This window comes from Clytia hemisphaerica, unplaced genomic scaffold, assembly GCF_902728285.1.
Source record: "Clytia hemisphaerica strain Z4C2 unplaced genomic scaffold, Clytia hemisphaerica genome assembly, whole genome shotgun sequence".
In the NCBI taxonomy this organism is placed as follows: domain Eukaryota; kingdom Metazoa; phylum Cnidaria; class Hydrozoa; order Leptothecata; family Clytiidae; genus Clytia; species Clytia hemisphaerica.
In genome coordinates, this window is record NW_027104390.1 from 94263 (window position 1) to 116220 (window position 21958).

Genomic DNA, 21958 nt, shown 5'->3' on the forward strand with positions numbered 1-21958 from the left:
CATCGCAAAAAAAGTCATAAGTTTAGCCAACAAGGTGATTGAAATGTGGTGAACCAAACCTAAACAAAAGGACAAAAGGTGACCTCTGAATTACTCTTCCTCACAACTGCACATAATTCAATCTTGTTGGAAGTTTATCAGTGAAGTGTTTAATTTTTATACAAGGAAATCCACGAGAGAATCTTACAATGGGGGTAGATGAAACCAAATCCAGCAAGCCATTTAAACAAAGGAAAACATTTGGTAAGCTTTTCATTAATATATATTTTATTTGAACGGTTGGTGCCTTTTTATTTTTATAGTCAAAAAATTAGCATTGGCTCGCAGGGAATAATAAATCTATGGGAAAAGGTATAGTGTTTTTAGACATTTCAAGAGGGAACAGTTATGTGAAAAATGTTTCCCCCCTGTTTCCTTTTCAAAGGCAAAGGCGCCAAAGCTGAACAAGACAGAATAATGCTGAATTTTCATTTACTTGTCATCAACATGAACTAGCTACTTTTATAAGAGTTTATACTTGTTATATCATATACTTTTTCACAATGCCTGATGGACTTTGAACTCTCTGAAGACTTACAATTTTTAAAATTATATTTTCATTTAGATTTTAGGCTTTTGTAGTCGCAATAACATGAATACAGTAGTTGTTTGGGAGAAACGCAATGGTCTTTTTTTTTTGAATAACTTATTACTCCACAGCAGTTACCTAGAGAGGCAAGATAGTTTATCACGTTTTTACTTTTTTATTCAATAGACTGTTGCGTTTCTCTTAAAGCTAAACAACTATAGGACCATAGACCTTTTTTCAAAGAGGCCACCCTGTTGAATAATTATGTAGTCCAGCAGAAAAACAATGATAAAACCATTCATAATTATTACAATATGCATGATACAGTAATTATGCATGGCTCTATCATTGTTTTTATGGCTGGACTACATAATTATTCAACAGGACTCTAAAAAAGGTCTATTCAAAAAGTATATACACTCTGCGAGGAAGAGCTTTGAAAAGCCTATAAAGGTGTTTAGATTTTAGACTTTTTAGGCAGGGTGAATAGGAGGGTTATTGTAAGTTGGTCTAATGCTGACATCCCTCTTCTAATTTCGACACCCCTCTTCTAATTTCGACACCCTTCATTAAAAAAGGGAATGATGGGAAGGTCGGGGGATCACTTTCCAACATCCAACTGTGATCACTAAACAAAGAAAAATAGTTTCCATTAGTGATCTCGACCTTTCATTCTTCCTATCTCTAAAGGAGGTTGTCAAAATTAGAAGAGGGATGTGGACATTAAACCAACAAGTTATGGTAATCAATATATGATGCTTTGGAAATTTTTTAAAGAGTTTTTCCAGTTTCTTTTCTAGCCTTCTATTTGAATGTAAAAACCTTAGTTTACATATATACACTTTTATCAAGTCTCTTTATCATTATTTATCAAGACTGATCAAGAAGTCAATTATATTTTGAAAGCACATAATCAAAAAGCACACATATGCAGAGAAGGGTACCATCAAAGTGTACAAGAGCATACAAGGAGAGGGGGTGTTGCGTGGACAATTATTTGGGCAGTCTATAATGTGTAATAAACCTTTTTCATTTCTAGCTACCAACTTTTATTATATACAAAAGTACAGGCAGTCTAAACTTAAACTCCTATCAGGATTCGAAACTAGGCTATTCTTACCTCTTTTATCTTTCCTTTTACAACAATACAATGCTGATAAGTTGACACAACACATCTGTACATGTACATTGACAAGTAATCCCTGAGCCCTTCTTTTTGGCACCTGTGGTCTTTCAGTGTCTTGCACGACGGGCGGCTGTGAAATCCCACCCTTCATATATTTGTTTCAATCCGTGATCCGTGGCTTTGGTTTTTTCTCATCTTCAATTTACTGAAGAAAGCGGGAATTTGATGCGAGAGTTAGATTGTCAACAAAGTGCCGTAAAAAATCATTGAATAAAAGAACAACTTAAAATCTTAAATATTTTCATTTTGAAGAATAGGTGCAAAAAAGTGAAATTTAGAAAAGTTTCATTTTTCATTGCATTAATCGAAATAGGGAATTTGGAAACTTATGTTTAGTTTTTTGCACAAACCCCTGTAACTATGGGCAAGCACCCCGTTGCTAAGATGTTGGCTTGAAATCGAAAATGAAACCACTCAAAACGAAAGTAAAATTGGCCCGTACTCAAAATCCTGTAATCTTGAGAAAAGTTTAAGTCTATACTGACAGGAACGAAAAAGACAATAAAACATCTTACGAAGAAGCCACACTCATTAGAAAAATTAAAGATCAAACTTCACGATTCAAAAAGAAATCTTAAAAAAAATGTGAAATGGAAATCAAAAGGGAAAAGTGCTAGCTGATTATGCTTTCACGTTTTATTGACTAATTCCTGGAGCTTTTAACTATTCAATATGGCATAGGGTCCTACATAACTTCTATCGAAATCAGTAATTATAGGATCATATTCTCTTTCTTGTGCAAAAAAATATCTAAACCCGGTATTGATCTACCAGGTCTTGTGTAACAGGTTACCGAGAGGTCATGTAACTTGCATCAGTGGAGGCTAACATGCATAGCAATCAAATGAATGGCCTGCCTGGTCATTAAAATAGTTAAATCAAAACAAACTTGATTTACAAAATTTACAATCATAAAAGTTTCATCATGAATTATTGTGTTTAATATCATTATTAAGATTTGAGATTACATGTCTAGCAGTCATCAAGAAACATCTAAATTCCCGCCATCTTAAAATTTTTGGTCTTGCATGATTTTTTACTATCCAACCACACTGTTTTATTTACCCGTAATTCTGTCGGTGAGTAACTCGCCAAAAATACTCCCATGGCAAATATGAGATTCTAAATTGGTAGAGTAGAGCTGTGAGCAGAAACATTTGTTTTGAAAACTTGCTGCTTTGGTTGGTCAGGCATTTGATGGCTTCCCTCCACTGATCTTACAGTAGTAAAAAGAAATGTTTTACCATTATGAATCAGGGAATCAAGATCAATGTTTTGATGTGAAATATGATTGGTCTTGTTTGCAATTCCCAGGAGAATAATTTGTAATCAGCCTAAAAAGGGTCATACTTTACCTTTGCTGGTGAAAAACTTTGACATTTTAAAGGGTTTGTTAAATAAGAGATCAGAGCCATAATTACTTTACGTCTTCAAGAGAAGCAAGAATAATATTTCTTTTACATAATAACACTTTATCACAATGCCTTATAATGCATGTAAGTGGTGAGCTTTTTTCATATTTTTGTACATTTGAAATAAAATGAAGTGAAAATTTGTCTCATATTTTTGCATATAATCCAGCAGACATGGATGAAAAGCAAAAAGGGCCATAAAATAACAAATTTCTACATCATACATTACTTGCCCTTAGCTAGTGTAAACATGATGATATTTGTTACTAGGCAAAAATTCTGGTAAAATGCAAATTAATCAGATACATTTTTACCCTTAAGAAATTTATGCTGTAATGTATATCGTAATTAGTTATTCAATAGATCACTTTTGATTATTCAATGTATATAATCCCCTAAATGACTAGTGCGCCAATATTTGAGTGTACTTACTTTTTGAATGGTCTTAATATAAAATCAAATTATAAATATTTATAACAATGAAGTTGACAAATTGTTGGATTTAAGAATCTTTGAGAATGAGTAGATTACCATTAGGTAGGTAAAGTGAACTTAAATTGATATTACAATTTAGTCTTGTCATTGTTTTTCTGAAAACTTGTGAAATTTAATGCTCAAAAGAATCTTTGGATTTGCAAAATATAATAATTGTGAAAAAGAGGGTCAGAATCAAAATTTGACTTGATCGGTAAATTGAGCAAAATGTTTGTCTAAAAGTTTTTCCATCAAACAATGGAGTTTGGGATTTCTTAGGTGAAATATGAACTATTGAAATTGTGTGTTCCGATTTTCACAAAATTTTATCCCAAAAATTGTAATTTTCTTTATGTGCAAAAATAAATCCCAAAAAATTGAATTATTACATATATTTCTTTGTTATACTGATAATTTATATAATGAAAGATATTCAATGAAGTAAAATTTTAACTTGTTTCTATTGGTTTGATATAGCTTTGGATCTTTATTTTCCCTTCCTTTTTTACAGCCAGCAGAAGAGATGAAGTGGCTGGAATCAGAGCCAAGTTTCCTTCCAAAATACCCGTAAGAATCAAAATTTGCAGCTTTAGCTTTGTTTATACTAGACTCGCTGTAATTTAGTTGAAAATTCTAAATAACTTATCCTCTTTTCAAATTTAGAGTACAGTACGCTTCCTTAACAACAAATTTTTGGTGATTTCCCGCTAAAAAGCTTGTCAGATGTTTTTGAAAATCATGTAATAAAAGCGAAGTAAAGATGAATGTCTACCAAATAAAAATAAAATTTCTATTTCAGGTGATTGTTGAGAGGTACCACAAAGAAAAGTCTTTACCTTTGTTAGACAAAACGAAATTTTTGGTCCCTCAAGAATTAACAATGAGTCAATTTGTAACTATTATCAGGTATGTATGTATGTTGCTTTATTTTTTGTTAACGTATTCCAGACCAGAAACCTTGTAATTGTGATAATTCCTAATTCTTATATTTTTAGTGTTTTACCCAATTTATTTGTTTCACTCAAAAGCTTAAATGGGGCTTCTTTACAATGATCTAAGTCAGTGTTTGGTGTTAATTTCTAGTTAACCTCAAACCTGAGACCCCTTTAAACACAACTGCTTTAAATTTATATCTCATGTTCTCGTAAGATTGTGCCTATAAAAGTTAGTACTACAACAAGAATTTCCAATCTCTATACTTTACATCTGGAGTATCTGCTTTTGACAAAGAAAAGAGCGCGTGAATGACGCTATAACAAAATGAACACGTCTTAACGATTTGTGGTCGAAAAGGAAAGTTGTGTGAACCGCCCTGATATACTAAAATATGTCAAGCCTTCGCTATCTTCAGGATATGCCTTGTGTCATGCTGTAGACTTTATATCAATCACATGATAAGTTTTAAAACACTCTAAAGGGTTTTAACTTTGACACTGATAATGTAACAATTTGTATTATTAGTTATCAGTATTTCTTATGTCATCTTATATCTGCTTTAATAGCCTTATCGTCTGAGGTTTGATATCATAGTGATGTCTACAAATTAAAGAAAATAAATTTCTATCTAATACATACGACTTGTATTTACTAATACACAAATCTCGACCCTGAGGAGATTGGTATCTATGTTTCAATATTTCTTTTATAAGTCCAAACTATTGTTATAAAGGTGTGCACCAATTTCTTTGCAAGCTCTTTGTAATTCATTAAGAATTCAAAACTGAAAAAAGAATACAAAAGAAAAAATAAATAACTAATAAATAACTTGAACAAAAAAATAAAGTCAAATTTGACACGCCTACTTTGTGAAAATCTAAGTTCTAGCAGCAATGTACAAAGAAAATTGATATTGATTGAAAGTCTAAGTCTAAAGTTGAAAGTATAAGTCTGAGTTGAAAGTATAAGTCTATGAAAGTATAAGTCTAAGTTGAAAGAAAAATGTAAAATATAAGTCTATTTACCAGCATGCCAGGAAATGTAGTGGTGAGAATCCTAGACAAAATGAAGAGCTTGAATGAAGTATGCTCGAGAGCTTGAATTGAGATTTGATTTGAATTGACTGATTGATGTTCCCAACTTAGCTTAAGAGTTAACTGGAAGCCATCTTGAATTGAGTTGAATTGACTTCAGTTGAAAGTTGAGAGTGATGTTAACTCCTCAAAAGCTAGTTGACAACTGATGACAAAAATGATGATGATTTGTGTTTTTATGATGGCCTTCAGACGTTGGTTGGTCTCTTTCCATCCTTGATTGGTTCATGTTTTGTTTGGTTGGTTTGGACGTCTTGCTTCAGCTTACCGAACGTACATCTGTGTGTTTTTCCTAAAAAATATCAATATACTGAAACGAAGAAAGGGATGGAAATGGTTAGACAGTGAAGGATCTCGATATTGGTTCTTGTGATTTGTAATTAAAGTATACTTACTCATCCAGGTGATGGAAACATATTTATGATTTTTATGACTTGTGGTTTTCAAGAAATTAAGTTGTTTGATTTTTATGGTCTTTTTGATTTTTTTGGTGAAGTTCAAGATAGGTGTATGTGCATATATCACGATTCTTTTTTTAGGATTTTTATTGGTTATTAATGATGAAATGTGGTGTTTTATGTTTGTCAAAGAGCGGATAATATTTGTAATTGATATGGTTGATGATGTTTTTTCCGTTGTTTGATGCTTTGGCGAACCAATTTTTAGTGTTGTTTTCCTATCTTGAACTGATGTTATTTTTAGTCTGGTACGCAGATCATTGATGCTGGTATTGTAATCTGTTTTGAGGATTGTACGCATGCAGTTATTTTGGCAAACTTCTAGTTTGTTTTTGTTTTTTTGAGAGATGTTAACTAGTGCTGGACTTCCGTATTCTAAAATGCTTCTACCTAATGAAAGGTATATTTTCCTTTTTGTTGAGATGTTTATGTTTTTTTGTAGATTGTTAAATATGTGAATGACGTGTCTGCATCTAGCTATTCTGTTGATGGTGTTTTCAATATGGGTGTTGAAATTAAGGTTTTTGTCAAATGTAAGTCCGAGAAAATAGATTTCGTTTACTTTTGTCGATTTTTTTTGTTTTTTATTGTATATTGTCTGTCGATTTCTTTCTGCGGACTTTTTGTAAATGTGATATGTTTTGTTTTGCCGAAGTTGATTTTTAATTTCCATTTTTCACACCATGTGATTATTTCATCTAGAAGTTTTTGTAATGCTGGATTTTTTGTGTAGTTTCTATTTCTTCTTAGTGCGTAAATCGCTAGGTCGTCTGCGAATTGTGAGAAAAAGGTATTTTTTTCGTCTGTAGGAATGTCGCTTGCAAATAATATGAAGAGTAGGGGACTTAGGCAACTGCCTTGAGGGAGACCTTCTTTTGGTGAGAATTTTTTTGATTTTTCGTTTTCAATCAGTATATGGATTTTTCTATCGTGTAGGAAACTGTTTATAATGTTGAGGTTTTTATTTGAAATGTTCATTGAATTAAGTTTATAAAGAAGACCTTTTTTCCATATTTTGTCAAACTGATGACAAAAAGCAAAGTGCTGGTTTTGTGTCAAAAAGCAAAGTGGACAAAAATTATAAAAAACAAAGTGGATATGTAATATATTATGAATAAGTAAATTATTTTTGTGCATAAATTATATAAATTATTCTAAAATTGAATTGTATGTAAAATGCAGAACAAAACAAAGGACAAAGACCAGAACAAAGTGGACATGCAAGAAAACTTCCAAAATGTGTCTAGACCCTTAAAGAAAGCTCTGTCCACATGTGACAAAAAACAGAAAGACACTGAAAAACAAGGAAAACTTAATTTTGTATATTTTTGTAGATTTTGAATATAATAAATAAGCCAAGAAGAACACAAACATGAAATTTTGTATTTCACGAGTTTCTCAGTTTACACTGCCCGGCCGGCATATGCAAAATTTCAATTGTCGTCAATATCATTTAAGATCAACTCATTGTACAAATCCAACTCATCTACAGGATGAATCATTACCAAGCAACGCGCTGCTCTGTAGGTGGTACGATCGAAGTTTTCGGTTTCGTTCCGGTATTGGACTTCAACTCTGCGAATGCGACCATCCTTGCTCGTCTCAACGTTCTTTATTTTCCCGTATTGGTAGGTATTGCAAAGCAGGTTTTCTTGTTCATTGAATAAAACGATATCACCAACTTTCAGATTGAATGAATTGTCAAACCATTTGGGTTGATGCATGAGTTTTGGTACGTGAACTGTTAACCATACTTCAAACCAGGCATTGAAAAGCTCCTGATTTTGCTTGAGAAATTTGTCGGGTTTAGTTGTGACTTCGACTGGAAAAGTTGGACTTCTGTCGTTGTTGCGTCCTAACAAAAGTCTGTTGGGGGTCAAGATGTCAGATACTTCAAATTCTGTATGTCCACGGAGAGCCAATGGTGCATCATTGATAGTGTTAGACAGCTGGCTGGCGACGGTTTCCCATTGGAGCACGGAGAAACGATACTTATCGAAGTTGATTTCAAGGGACTTTTTGATTTCCTGAATTTTTCGTTCCACCTTGCCGTGCATGTGATGGCCGGATACAGGACAGGTTTCAAATTCAACGAGAACATCTTGAAAAAGGCGGTTTTGGATATCTCGAAACGATAATTTGAGGGTTCCGAATCCCTAGACAAGTTGGCTTCCTTCATCAGGTAGTAAGTACTTTGGGTATCCAACTTCACTGGCGAATCGTGTAAATGATAAGATGAATGCGGGCGTGCTATAATCATCCATGATTTTTATCTTGGTGGCGGATGTAGTTGTGCAGCAAAAGATTACCATCCATATTTTAATTGTAGTACGCTTGTGAAAGTTTGAGTAAGATGTGAATGGTCCACACAAATCCACCTGAGTCGAAAAAAATGGAGGGGCGATGTTCAAATTGTGATTTGATATCGGTCCCATTTCCACATTGATCGTTTTTTTGGCAATGTACCGACACCTTTCACAGCGCCTTCGAATGAGCTTAACAAGGTCCCGACCATCAATGATGTATACAATTTGAAGTACATAACGAAGGACAGTTTCGACACCAGCATGCTTGGCAACTGGATGGTTCCAATGGACATGGTTGACAATGCTGAAGGCTATTGGAGAGTGCCTATCCACCAATGGGACAAAGAATGAAGTTGTGGTGAGATCGAGCATAATGTTAGTGAGTTTTCCGGTTGCTGTCATATTGTTTGTGGGTAGAATTCTGCCAGTATAGTATAGAATACCATTCTTCATGGTTGAAATTCTTTCATACTTCCTTTTTGGTGAGAAGGCTTGTACTTCTTCTGTAGCCTTTGTAAAAAAGTATTTATGTGCTGATTCTTCAATTGGCTGTGAAGTGAAACGTGACAATCTTTTCTTTCGACATTTGAAGTGAGAGATGAATTGATAAGCTGTGCTTATGATTTTAAGTGATCTCTTCCAACCATACTTCATTGGATTGATACGGTATTCTGAAAATTCTGACCGTTGACTGATTGATGACAAGTGAATGGATGGTTGGATGTTGATTGGGTCGATGATTGTGAGTATCTGCTCTTTCTTTGCAGATTTGAGTTCTTCATTTGTGAGCTTGACTTGATCGACAGATTTCGTTGGAAAGGTTTCTTCTGGATCGCACATCCATTCAAACCCTTTGAACCAAGTTGAGTTGACAGATACGTCAGAGATGGTTGTGCCACGTCTTGTGCCTATGTCTGCGATCATGTTTTCTGATGTGACAAATTTCCAAGATGATAGTTCTGTGAATCGATGGATTTCAGTAACTCGAGTTCGGACCCATGGCTTGAGTTGCTTTTCGATGCCGTTGATCCAAAAGAGAGTGATTTGACTGTCTGTTAATTTTAAACTGGATTTGAGGTGTGTGCCAAAAGCTCGTCTGACAACTTCTCCGGTATGCGCGTTAAGAGTTACTGCAAGGAGTTCACCTCTTGGTTGAGTGGTTCCATCAGGAATGAGTCTTGAACGTGCGAAAACAAGTTGGCATGAAAACTTTCCACATCTTCGCTTGAAACGTGCATAAATTGCTACACAAGCAATGTTCTTTGAAGCATCTGCTGTGTCGATTGAATTGATTTCTAGGTTAATAGCATCTTCTGGTACAATTGCACGGTTGTACTTAATTGAGGAGATTTCTTCCTTCATTTTGAAATGCGAATCCCATATTGGTCTCAAATTGTCTGGAATGCGATCGTCCCATCCAATACCAAGATCGATAAGAACATACCGTCAACTGCTCTAACTTGGGACTATCTGACAAAACATGGGACGGCAATTCGGCCACCATTTCACCAAAACCTCCAAAGTCATTTGATTTGAGCTAAGGAACGGCGTATTTAAAAATATACGATTTCTCTTTCGATTTTACAGTAAGTGAAAATACAGACCAGATATGCAACAGTCCCATGTTTCGACCAATCGTCCCAAGTTAGAACAGTTAACGGCAAGGCTTTGATGGCCAAAATATTACGAACAAGATAAGAACATTTTTAAGCTTCGCGGACTCCAAAAAAACAATTTCTTAGGAAAATGGATAAAAATACTCACAAAATTGTGAAAATAAGAACATATTAAGAATACTTTTAGGCTAACAAAAGTTAAGAACACCAGGAGGCTTCAAAATTTTTGGATGTTCTTAAAAAACGTGTAAAAACCATTTCACAGCCCAGGGACCTACTTGGTCATGATATACACTCAACTGATTCGCAAGGTAACAAGCTATTTTATTCTTTTATTTCTTTTTCCTTAGAAATCGTATGTCATTGGCACCAACACAATCCTTCTACCTGATCGTCAATAACAAAAGTTTAGCAAGTATGTCAACAACTTTACAAGAAGTTTATAAGGATGAAAAAGACGAGGATGGATTTTTATACATGACTTATGCATCACAAGAAATGTTTGGATGTTGATGAAAAATAATGAGAAGGAGCTAGTCCACCTCGTCCCCTGTGTATTATAGGCTTTTTTATGCTTACTGGCAGCGCCAGATTTTATTCTCTGGCGTCCATCAGTAGCGTTATGAAGCCTGGGATACATGGGGACGAGGTTGAGACCGGTATAAGAGAACATTTCGTTAGAGTAATTGATTACTTCATAAGATGATGTGGCAAGCCACCCTCTTTGAAACCCTCTTTCACATTTTTACGGGTAGAATTTAGTTTTTCTTGAAATTGCAAACACTTACAACATATTTATACACTATTATATGCAAGATAGAAAAAATTGGATTTTTTAATAGTATTTTCATTTTCTTTAACCCTTTGAGTGCCAGGGTCTTTTTTTCTAAGTTTTTTTTTAAAAATCGCTAGTTCAAACTTTAAGGGCTTATATCTCCTGATTTAGAAATAATTAGAAGCTGGTATATAGCTCGTTGGATAGCTTAGAGTCTCCTCTTTCTTTTGGGCGCCTTCGGCGCCGCCCGATTGAGGAAGGGCGTGGTGGGCGGCGGCCAAGGGGGGGGGGTACGTTAGGGGAATTAAAGCAGTCAGGCCCGCTGCGCGGACCTGACTGAACTGATGGAAAGGTGCCCAGTGGTAAAACTTCAAATCAATTCACTAGAAGACAGAATAAAGTAAAACAGGGCCAAATTTGGAGGTTCTTGGATCACTCGTTGACCAAAAATAGTCAAAAAACGGTCAGAATCTCAAAAAAGTGAATTTTTGTCAATTTTTTGCATTTTTTTGACTTTTTTGCTTAAAATCTCGCTGGAAAGACTCATTTTTGAAATTTTTTTTGCTTGACCATAAAGGACAATCTAATTCCTACGAGTTCGACCAAAAATAACGATTTCTAACTCAAACTGGGCATTACAGGAGGGCTTCGCCCTCCTATATAGCCCATGTCGTATATATACGACATCGGCACTTAAAGGGTTAATAATCATTGCATTACACTTAACTGGCTTTGGATGCCTCTCGCTATCTAGAAGCTCTATTGCCAGTCACTTATTGAAACTTTTGAATGCAAAGTGGTTTTTCCCAATTTTCTTATTTGAAATTCAAATTTTCTGCGAATGGTTTAGTTCACTGCTCATTTTTCATACACATGGGAAGTCATTTTTACGTTTTATTTGTTGAGAGTTAGAATTTCCGGGAATTAGACGTAGATTAAACTTGTTATATATTCTTTAAACTCTTTATATTCTTTATCTTAGACTAGTGACAATTTCGTTGAATGTTTACATCCATTTTATAAAACAAACATTTTTATTTTATATTTTTTCATTATGACACTTTATTTTGTTTAGTAAAAAGTGAAGAAGAACATCTTGGGATCTTTACGTATTTTTCGCATATACACGGTGCAAACATGAAAATATTTTTAGGTCTATTTTTCTTATATTTGTTGTAAATTATAGCAATGATTATAAAACAAACAAATGAAAAGGAAAAACCTCTTTTTGTTTCCTTTTTATTTCATTCTTTAATATTTCATCGCTTTTTGATAAAAGTGGATTTTTTTTCTATCAATGCTAGGTCATTCGGCGGAAAGGCGGGTGTAGGGTGGTAAAAATGTTAGTCCGAACCTGGTTTACAGAAGTCGTTCTTTCGAGGAGTAATTTTTATTCGGTTCTGTATTTCGAATTAATAATAATTTTTGATCCATTTTGATAAATATTGTTTGGTTCATTCAGTATTCGGTAATATACGGTAGTGGATTGCTACCAACTTTATAAAGACTTTTTGACCTACTATTATATAAAACCCAAACAGAACTTTAAGATTGTAACCAATGTGGGGTTCTCTCTATGAATCTGCCCCGCCCCCTGCCTCCAACACATAAATGATTTGCTTTTTTGGAGGTTCCGAAGAAAAATTTTCCTAGTGATTTTTACACAGAATTTGAGATGGCTATATGATATTGCAATAAGAGCTTCAACTTTTGAGACGTCATTAAACCCAATACAAACTCTTTTTGAGAAGAAGCAGTTTTATGGAAAAATTCAGAAAATGTTTAAATACCCAAAGCCGGAAGGAAAAATCGGCCCTTTAAATCCGACATATACTTTTCGAACGAACCAGTGACGTCACGATCCAACATGGGGCGGAAAAGATTTGTTATTGTTTCACGGTTCAGTAGATTTGCTCATCAAAACGGGGCGACAGCTAAGCTGTGTTTTGAACTTTATAAAGCACTTCAGTTTCTCTCAGTCAGCGAAAGAGTAACGACTGTCTGAACTCGAATTTTATAATATTTTCTTTTTTATACATTATTGAAATTTCGAAATGGGTGATGATGGTAAATCCAACAAGCCTTTCAAGCAAAGGAAAAGCTTTGGTAAGTTTTGTGCAACGTCTCTTTCTTGCCAGTAGTTTTCTGTAGCTAGCGTTTTATTTTCCCATCCATCATTTTCATTTGCAAACTTTTTCTTTAAATGCCTTGGCTATCTCCCTTTTACTTTTGAAAAAGTGTTTCATTTACTTGTTCTATGTTAGATTTTCGATTTAGTAGCTAACACTTTTCAGAGCTTTGTGTTTACCGTGACTGGATGAGTCTGGATGAAAGGAGGGGGTGTGGCATGCATGTTCCCACACGACCCTGCCGGTGCACCCGACAGTAGTCGGTTGCTGTCGGGTGTTTTGTCGGGAGCTGAAATTTCTAAATTTGCAAAAACATCCAACAATAGCGCACCCAACAGTCGGGTGCTAAAATTCCTAACTTTGTTACATGTCGGGTGCTGTTAAAAGCGCCCAAGATAAAAAAAAGTCAGAAAAATGGCGATTTCGATGACATCAGCATTATTAATGACAGTAAAAAATTAACCAGCTCATCAAGTAGCCCTGATTATAGGCTTTCAGCAGAAAAGTATATGGTTTAGTAGTATGTTTAAGTAGCACCCGACAAAAGTGCACCCGACTGTCGGGTGTTTAAATTTCTAACTTCAAACACCCGACAACAGCACCCGACTGTCGGGTGCACCAGCAGGGTCATGTTCGCACACAAACCAAGACAAACAGCCCTGTTGATGATGTTGTCTGCCCTCTCGAATTTACCATCTGTTTTTCTTTGCTTAGTGGTCAGAGAGGAATAATCCTTTTTCAATCAGTGATTCAAACTTTTACATTATTCCTTTCTCTAAAGGTGTCGGAATTAGACGAGTGATGTCGATATTAGACCAACTTACGGTAACTCATAACTCAAGCCTGATATAAGCATCTTACATTATTTGGCTGGCTATCCCAGAAAAAAAACATGAGATGAATCCCTAAATCATACTCTGGGAGGTGAAAGTGAAAGTGTCATACCCAGGGCAAGAGTCTCAAAACATATATACATGTTTGGGGGAGAACGCATCAGCCTATACTCATTTCTGCATATTAAATTGACAGCCATTTGGTCTGGAAATTATGTGCTCCCTATTATGGAAACAAAACCCTGATACTTTATAGCATGTCGTGCTGGAAGATTCTCAACAAGATTCTCAGCGTTATCTTGCAATAATTTGGGAGAATGTTAGCATGCCAATTTTTTTCCCGCTAGTTCTACTTGTATCCACTGAAGTAAAGAGTTAGGTTAGTTTTTAGCCTGTCAGCCTCACAAGTGAAAGTTTTTCATCCAACTAAAAAAAATTTTTCCTTTTACTGTAAAGGCTTTTTCATGTTAAAATTGTCATTTTGTTTGTCTTGATTGTTATAAAGTTCATACTTGCAAGAAATTTTTTCCTTGAATTTTGGCGAAAATAAAAAAATTTCCTGTTTCCAGAAACCGGCCAGGTGAAAAAAGAAATTTTTCGGACCTGGCTGCAGACATACACTATAAATATGGTTCATCATAAAAAAAATCAAGTTGACCGTTCAAGCTATCAACGTTGTTTGGTTAGATATTCCTGCTTGTAAATCAAGTTTTGTTCTTTAGTAGTTGATACATTAGTATTCAGGGCTTACTTCATTCATACTGTTTGTACATAAAAGTTTATTTTCTAGCCAGCGACATCAGAGTTTTTTCCTTTACCCGCATTCCGGAAACACTACATTTTTTTATTTGCCTAAACTCCAAGATTTTTTTGACCTTGCAAAGCTTTGTGGTCACAAAAGTTTGACCGTCTAAAGAAGCACAATTATACTTTGCTTCCAATTCTACCAATTTCGTTTATTTGAATATAAAACTGAATTCATAGACAATAAGATAGTAGACTTTGTGGTGACAGAATCTAGTTCAACCAATCCATGTGCATCATTGATTGTCTTCAAAAAGCAAATTATTTAATGCAAGTCAATCTCAAGAAAAAGACTTTAGTGGCTCCCGGGCTAAGGAAAAACAGGCTTTAAAAGTCTTCTAGAAAAGTGGGAAATTAATTTTTCACATTGATTTATAACATTGTGATTGAGCACTTATCAATAGTTAAAGAAAATGATTGTTCTGGCCATGAACACTGTACCTTGAGGTCAAAGCGGTTCTAAATTTGCCATCATGGAAAATATGGAAATGCAATGCACAATAGGCTGGTGCAGACTAAGTTTTGTTGAATGTTTATGTTGTTATTTGTCTTGGTTAAGTTTTATGATGATTTTTACAGTGTTTTTCTTATATCTTAGGAAGCAGAAGAGATGAAGTAGCAGGAATCCGAGCGAAATTTCCCTCCAAAATACCTGTAAGGGCTTATTATTTTATGTCATTGTTTTTATATTTTTATTAAAACCATGGACAGTGTTTTTTTGTGAATTATGTATTAGCTCCTGTTGAACAATGATGGCTATTTTCTTGTTTTGGCTTGATTTTTTGATATTTTTAGGTCATTGTTGAAAGATACCACAAAGAAAAATCGCTTCCAATGTTAGATAAAACGAAATTTTTAGTACCTCAAGAATTAACAATGAGCCAATTTGTCACAATTATTAGGTGAGTTTTTTGTTTTCTTGAATCTTTTTGGTTATTGATACTATGTAGAAATACAAAAGGAATTTACTCAAAATTCTCATAGGAGAAGGATGAGCTCAAAACATTTTAATGTGTTTTTCATTTACTAATTAATTTGTAGGACATCTTAAAATGTAGACACCATCTTTGTTTTGATGATAACGTGTTAGTTATTACATCAAATGACATATTAAAAGATAACAACCTAGCAACTTCTCTTAATAATCACCTTGACAACATTGAGGAATTTAAGTGTTATGACAATAAGAGAGTAATTTCAAATGAGATATAATAAGAGATTAGCTTAACTGGCTTTCTCATCACTAAGGGAGACTGTTTTATTAGATAATGGCTAGGTGTGACCTTTTAAGGTTACACCCCACAATAAATATAAAGATTTTCAAGGCATTAATTGAGTGAACTTTTGCTGAACTTTATCTAATTCTACAATGATTCTCCTTTGTTTACTCTGTCAATAAAGGAGCTAGAGGGAGTATTTTCCGACAAACATTTGTCTATTTTATTTTCTACACAAACAACAGTCGAATTAAACCCCTTCAGTAACCGGTAGAAACAATCTACTTTTTATTCTTTTCAAATTGTGGTTTTTTTAGATAGGAATATGTTTTTCCTCTGTAAGCACACACCTAAGGGGATTTGAGGTCAAACTTGAATTATCAAGCTCCTTTTTACTTTAAACTTTTCACCTATAAGTCAAAGAGGAAAAACACTGATTTGAACAATAAAAGATTTTGAAAGTTTATATATTCTTTAAACAGAGTAATATTGATGCTATTAAATCTTTAGTGGGTTTCTTATCGCCATCTTTCACTTTACCTGAGCTCCTGAAATGTTTTTGTTATGAAAAGATAGAATTTCTACTGAGGTCTGGCGTGTAAGTGGTCTTAATTAGAGTTATGCATACGTCACGGTTGAAATAAAACCAATAAGTGACAATTGATAGATTGTCAAGATATTTTTCTTACCGTAAACGGGCGTTCACATTTGAACCAAATGTTATGTAATTTGAATCAATCTTATAACACGAAAAAAAACTGAGATGATTTACATAACTTGTAATTCTACTGTTTCGTGATGCAGTTTGGACTTTTTTGTCCCTGCTAAAACACACAATTCCTTGCATGTCTGAGCATGATTACACATTAGAAGAAAAAACACAAAAAATAATTTTGTTTAAATTTCATTCCATTTAAATGATAACACAGACCTGCACAGAAACCAATACAAATATCACTGGGTCGATGACTCAAACTTAAATTATAAATTAACCACTTTTTAAGTTAGCCAGGTAGCTTTTACGCCACGTTGTAAAGTCTCCTTGAGAATTTGTCAAATAGCGTTCAGGTTTGATTGATGTAACTTTTAATTCTACTGTTTCGAGATGCAGTTTGGATTTCATTGTGCCCTGCTAAAACACACTTTAAAAATCTATTACATGTCTGATCATAATTTCAAACTGTTGATGTTTAACTGTAAAGAATTATTTTTTTAAAGTGCATTCAAAGGGATACTGTCTCAAAAGTATGTGGACACTGTAATATTTTACCTTTTTCTCAGCACTTATTCATGCTGTAATTGAAAGTTATATACGGTTTGAAAGATATTTCCAAGGAGAATAACCTAAAGGATAATTTTTTTTATTGAAAAGTTGAAAATCGAAGAAGAAAGATGAAGACGAAAAAAAAAATTTTTTCTATTGTTTTTTAAATAAAAATCATGAATTTTTTAAAATATTTGAACCTTTCTGATCTCAAATCTGTGTTCAGATTTTGCGTATCTTTCTTGGATAAAAAGTTACAGCCCTTTGAAGTAGGCTTAAAACGGCCAAATATGACCAAAAACAGCAAAATGATCAACTTCAAAATGCTGTAACATTTTTTCTAGGGAAGACACAAAACATCTAAACACAGATTTGAAATTAGCAAGGCTTGAAAATTTTTGAACCAGTAGAAAAAGTCCTATTTTTTCATCTTCGTTTTTTTTCTTCATTTTTCAACTATTCGAAAATCCTTTATCCTTTAGATTGTTTTCCTTAGAAATATCTTTGCAACGGTGTATAACTTTCTAATATAGCACAAATGGATGCTGAGAAAAAGCTTCAAAACTTAACTGTCCACATACTTTTAAGACAGACATTATTGATAGAACAGACATCACATTTAAATTTAGCCCTTTAACTCACTGCCGTTCGTATTTTTTAAGGGCGTGACCTATTTGCCCTGATTTGCCACGGGAAAAAATGATGGTTCGACCTATTTGCCAGATGTCGGCATATGCCGACATGAGCGACCACAGAGTTTACCATCACATTTAGCCTTATTTTCTGAAAATATCAGAAATATAAGTGATATGTGTTTACTTTGAGTTAAAAATGTATAATTATGGAAAACATATTATATATATATTGAAATATATTTTAATTATTCAACTGTGCCTTTTAATGAAATCTAGTTAAAGCGAACTTTCAATAAACTTATAAAAAACACTTCTGGCAAATAGGTCGAGAGCTCTCTTTTCGGCAAATGACGACACCGGCAAAGAAATCAAAAATGTTCTTGTCGGCATTTGCCAACAGCGGCACGGAAAGGGTTAGTAAGATAGTCCTTTTAAACCGATTCGATGCCAATGAGACTTGATTAACACCACTTCACTTGCCCAATAAAACTTGTGTATTTCTTTTTAAAACTGTCGTTCAAGTCTCGTCTCATAAGAATATATTACTCATCTTGCATTATACTCATTGATGCAAAGGATCTTGAATGAATTAGAACACTTATCATTGAAGAATTTCTTCGCTTTTCCCCGTTATTTTCAATTATTTTCATCTTTTTCAAAGGATACGTTTTTGTCACTCTAGCCGATACAACAGGGCTGCAATTTAAAAAAAATGTTGGTTTGCCGTCATCTGGTCCACCCTAACTCAAAACCTGCCGACCCAAAATAATTTGTTGCCAATTTTAAAGAAGACTTTTTTCTTCAAATCAGAACGATATAACAATCGTGAATTCCCTTATAGCTCTTCAAATTTCATTTAAATATTATTCAAATGTAAACTGAACTTTCATAGATTTTCAGAATAAAAATCTTTTGCCGACCGATCGACCCACCTCCAAAACCTAGGGTCGGGCGACGACAAAGTCCAGCCCAGATGATTTCTTTTTATCATCTCACCTTGACGCCGAACAAGTACTTAGTACGGAGATGTGAAAATTGTCGGATTAATAAGTTTGTTTTCCCTGTGTTTTTAAAGAATTTATCCTTTTTTTTCCTTAGAAATCGTATGTCATTGGCACCAACACAATCCTTCTACCTGATCGTCAATAACAAAAGTTTAGCAAGTATGTCAACAACTTTACAAGAAGTTTATAAGGATGAAAAAGACGAGGATGGATTTTTATACATGACTTATGCATCACAAGAAATGTTTGGATGTTAATATTGAAACTTTGATTGGAATGCCATTTACACCAGAACAATTTTATGTTGGAATGGCACTCCTTTCAAACAACAAAACGCAACATTGATATTTTTAACTTGCATTCATGGTGTTGGTTTGAAATATCATCAATTATATTTTTCATGGTTGGAATATTAGACTTTGGTATTCTTGCCATGTAGAATTGACTCTTCGCATATACGAGCTGAAGCATTGCTGGATAGAAGCTTTTTCATTTTCTTTCATTTGGGTATACGAAATAAATTGAGAAAAAAGTTACAACAGAAAAAATATTTATAATTTAATTTATAGTTTTTTTAAAATCATATGACAACAGTAGTTCTAATTTGAGATTGATATTTTTAAAAATTAATGTCACCCGTTGTTTGTTGGCTGAATTTGTACTCAGATGATGAAATTAGTTAACGCGTAAACATATTTGAATTCGAAAAAGCCAATAATATGTTTGACTCACGGAAAAGTTCCATTGAGGACTTTTCAAACATGCATTCAATCGATTCAAACTTTGTTAGCTTTGTTTACATTTTGCACTGATTCAGCTTTCAAACTGGAACTTTCATACCTCTTATGATACGCAACATATTCACACCTTGTTGGCAATCAATCTATAATGCCGACGCAATCTTCTTTTTTACGATATTTTGAATTTTTAACTCACTTTTGTCCTTAAAACTATAGAAATGCACCATTTTTTTGTCTACAAATATTTTTGTATCGTATTTTTAATATTAACATTTTTTTCTTTGTAGTTCTTTTGGTGTTTTTTTGTCTAAATGTACGCGTGCTCAGTGAAAATTCTTTCCAAACCTTGTCTGAAGGACAGTAACTAAATACTTTTGGCTTGATTTCTGAATGCATTCCTTTTTTGTAAATCTCACGGAAGTCACTGCCCACTTCACTTTCTAATGGTTTTATTTTTACATAAGTGTTCCCGTCTCATATCAGACACAATTTCATATTGGGATAGTGTCTTTTTTCCTCTTTCTGACCATTCTTGCTCCACATTCGTGTCAATCCGATGTGAAAAAGCTTGTGAATTTAAATTTGACGAGTTGACCATAGCACAATTCTGCATGAAATAGATTTTACTCGTCTTTATTTTTCATCTTCATTTTCAGTATTTTTGATTTTTTTCCGTTCTTCTCTTGGACATTTTCAACGGTCACAAAACTGCTATCTAATTCGAATTCTATCAAAAGTCACCGACTTTCTTGTCCCCGCTAGAGATTATAAACCGAGACTTGTCCCTGGGGTGGGTTTACATGTTATCGCTTGTTTGAAATCGAGGCTGCTGGTTTCAGCCACCAAAAGTAACAATTTGTCTTCTCCTCTATTTTTCTTGAATCTCGAATCTGGACTTTATTGCTTGTTTATCTTGTTTGAAATCGAGGCTGCTGGTTTCAGCCACCAAAAGTAACGATTTGTCTTCTCTATTTTTCTTGAATCTTGAATCTGGACTTTATTGCTTGTTTATCTTGTTTGAAATCGAGGCTGCTGGTTTCAGCCACCAACTGTAACGATTTGTCTTGAATCTATACATCTTGAAACTTGAATCTGGACTATATTTTACTAACACGTAGTGACATCCATTAAAAAGTTTTAACTAAAACTATTATTTTGGAACTTTCTTTGTAAGGAATGCCGAATTTCTGCTTTCTTGTTTTGGCCTCAATTTGATTTTATATTATTTCAGATCTAATAAAACTGTATTAACAACAATTATTAAAAAATGGCCTACCGAATGATCTCTAACAATCATAACACGATTCAAATCAAGATGGAGTATTTCGATGCTGCTTTGGAAAACATAGAGTTTTGACATCAATAACCACATAGTTTTGCCAATTGGATAAGTCCAGGTAACACTTTTTTTTTTATTCTTATATATTGTGCTCTTCCAGAAATTTTTTTTACATTGGGGGTGGAGGATATATTGGATATTTTGTCCGGGGGTAGTGAAAAATCTACAAAATTTGCCTTGTTTTAGGGGCAAACTTGCTCTGATTAGGGGTGATTTTGAATGTCTGGAGGGTCAAAATTCACAATGTCCGGCGGGGTCAAAATTCACAATGTCCGGCGAGGTCAAAATTCACAATGTCCGGCGGGGTCAAAATTCACAATGTCCGGCGGGGTAAATTAAAAAAAAATGTGATAGCCTTCTACCACATATTCAAATTTTTTCCAGGAAGAAAAAAGACTTCCCTTTCTTTTCTTAACTGCTAGAAACTCCATTTTTGGTAAGGCTGCCTTCTGATTTCAGATATATATAGTTATTTTTGCATTGTCGAAAATTATACAGCCTCTAGAAGATAGGTCGTTGGTGTCGAAAAAAACCCTTTTGGTGCTTTTTTCACTTCAACAGGCAACTTCCCTGACCTTTAAATGTCTATGGAATAATCATATGTAAAGTAATTTTATACCTGAAATCAGGTAGGGACCTGGTAGGTACCTGTGTACCAAAAATGGAGTTAAGCACTAAGTTAAAGGATAAAAACTTCATTTTTTCTTTTTCCATTTTGTAAAAGTTTTTAAATGATTTATCTCAAAAAATTATACTGCTTTGAATTATTGTTTTAGCAGTATGTTACTTGTTATATATGAAGCATCGGCAAATAACAAGCAAAACAAACAGTTTCATTTTAAACATTTAGAACTAAAAGGACCAAGGGTGTTCATTCTATCTCACAAGCACCATTAGTAGCTTTGCCATACATCTCTCAATTGACAACAATCCAACCTAAATGGTGGATGTTTTTCTGTGACCTATAACAATTACTCTCGGGTACCTAATAAGCGTCCCGCCCGCTAATTAATTTTTCGAACATTTTCCATCTAGGACATTCTTATTCCAACCCCCCTCCGCTTATTAATTTTTGGGAAAATGGTTTTGAAGTTCCCTATCTTGCCCTAATTCTGCTGTATTAGCCTCCCTTTCAAATATTTTTTCACCCAGGACATTTTTATTTAAA

General features: G+C 34.1%; 2 protein-coding genes across 2 annotated transcripts; both read left to right on the forward strand.

Moving 5' to 3' along the window:
* Positions 1-103: 103 nt before the first annotated feature.
* Positions 104-10653, forward strand: LOC136819748 (microtubule-associated proteins 1A/1B light chain 3C-like). Its single transcript, XM_067075991.1, has 4 exons — positions 104-243; positions 4152-4207; positions 4440-4546; positions 10401-10653. Exons 1-4 carry the CDS (start codon positions 189-191, stop codon positions 10561-10563), a joined length of 381 nt encoding a protein of 126 aa, XP_066932092.1. The 5' UTR covers positions 104-188; the 3' UTR covers positions 10564-10653.
* A 2141-nt stretch (positions 10654-12794) lies between these two features.
* Positions 12795-19820, forward strand: LOC136819749 (microtubule-associated proteins 1A/1B light chain 3C-like). Its single transcript, XM_067075992.1, has 4 exons — positions 12795-12931; positions 15190-15245; positions 15387-15493; positions 18806-19820. Exons 1-4 carry the CDS (start codon positions 12880-12882, stop codon positions 18966-18968), a joined length of 378 nt encoding a protein of 125 aa, XP_066932093.1. The 5' UTR covers positions 12795-12879; the 3' UTR covers positions 18969-19820.
* The last annotated feature ends 2138 nt before the right edge of the window (positions 19821-21958 follow it).

Bases quoted from the DNA above. Each gene is read 5' to 3' on its own strand.
- LOC136819748 (XM_067075991.1), top strand. From the start codon at position 189: ATGGGGGTAGATGAAACCAAATCCAGCAAGCCATTTAAACAAAGGAAA. The intron at 244-4,151 runs GTAAGCTTTTCA...CCTTTTTTACAG, and splicing joins TAAACAAAGGAAAACATTTG to CCAGCAGAAGAGATGAAGTG. The intron at 4,208-4,439 runs GTAAGAATCAAA...TTTCTATTTCAG, and splicing joins AGTTTCCTTCCAAAATACCC to GTGATTGTTGAGAGGTACCA.
- LOC136819749 (XM_067075992.1), top strand. From the start codon at position 12,880: ATGGGTGATGATGGTAAATCCAACAAGCCTTTCAAGCAAAGGAAAAGC. The intron at 12,932-15,189 runs GTAAGTTTTGTG...CTTATATCTTAG, and splicing joins CAAGCAAAGGAAAAGCTTTG to GAAGCAGAAGAGATGAAGTA. The intron at 15,246-15,386 runs GTAAGGGCTTAT...TGATATTTTTAG, and splicing joins AATTTCCCTCCAAAATACCT to GTCATTGTTGAAAGATACCA.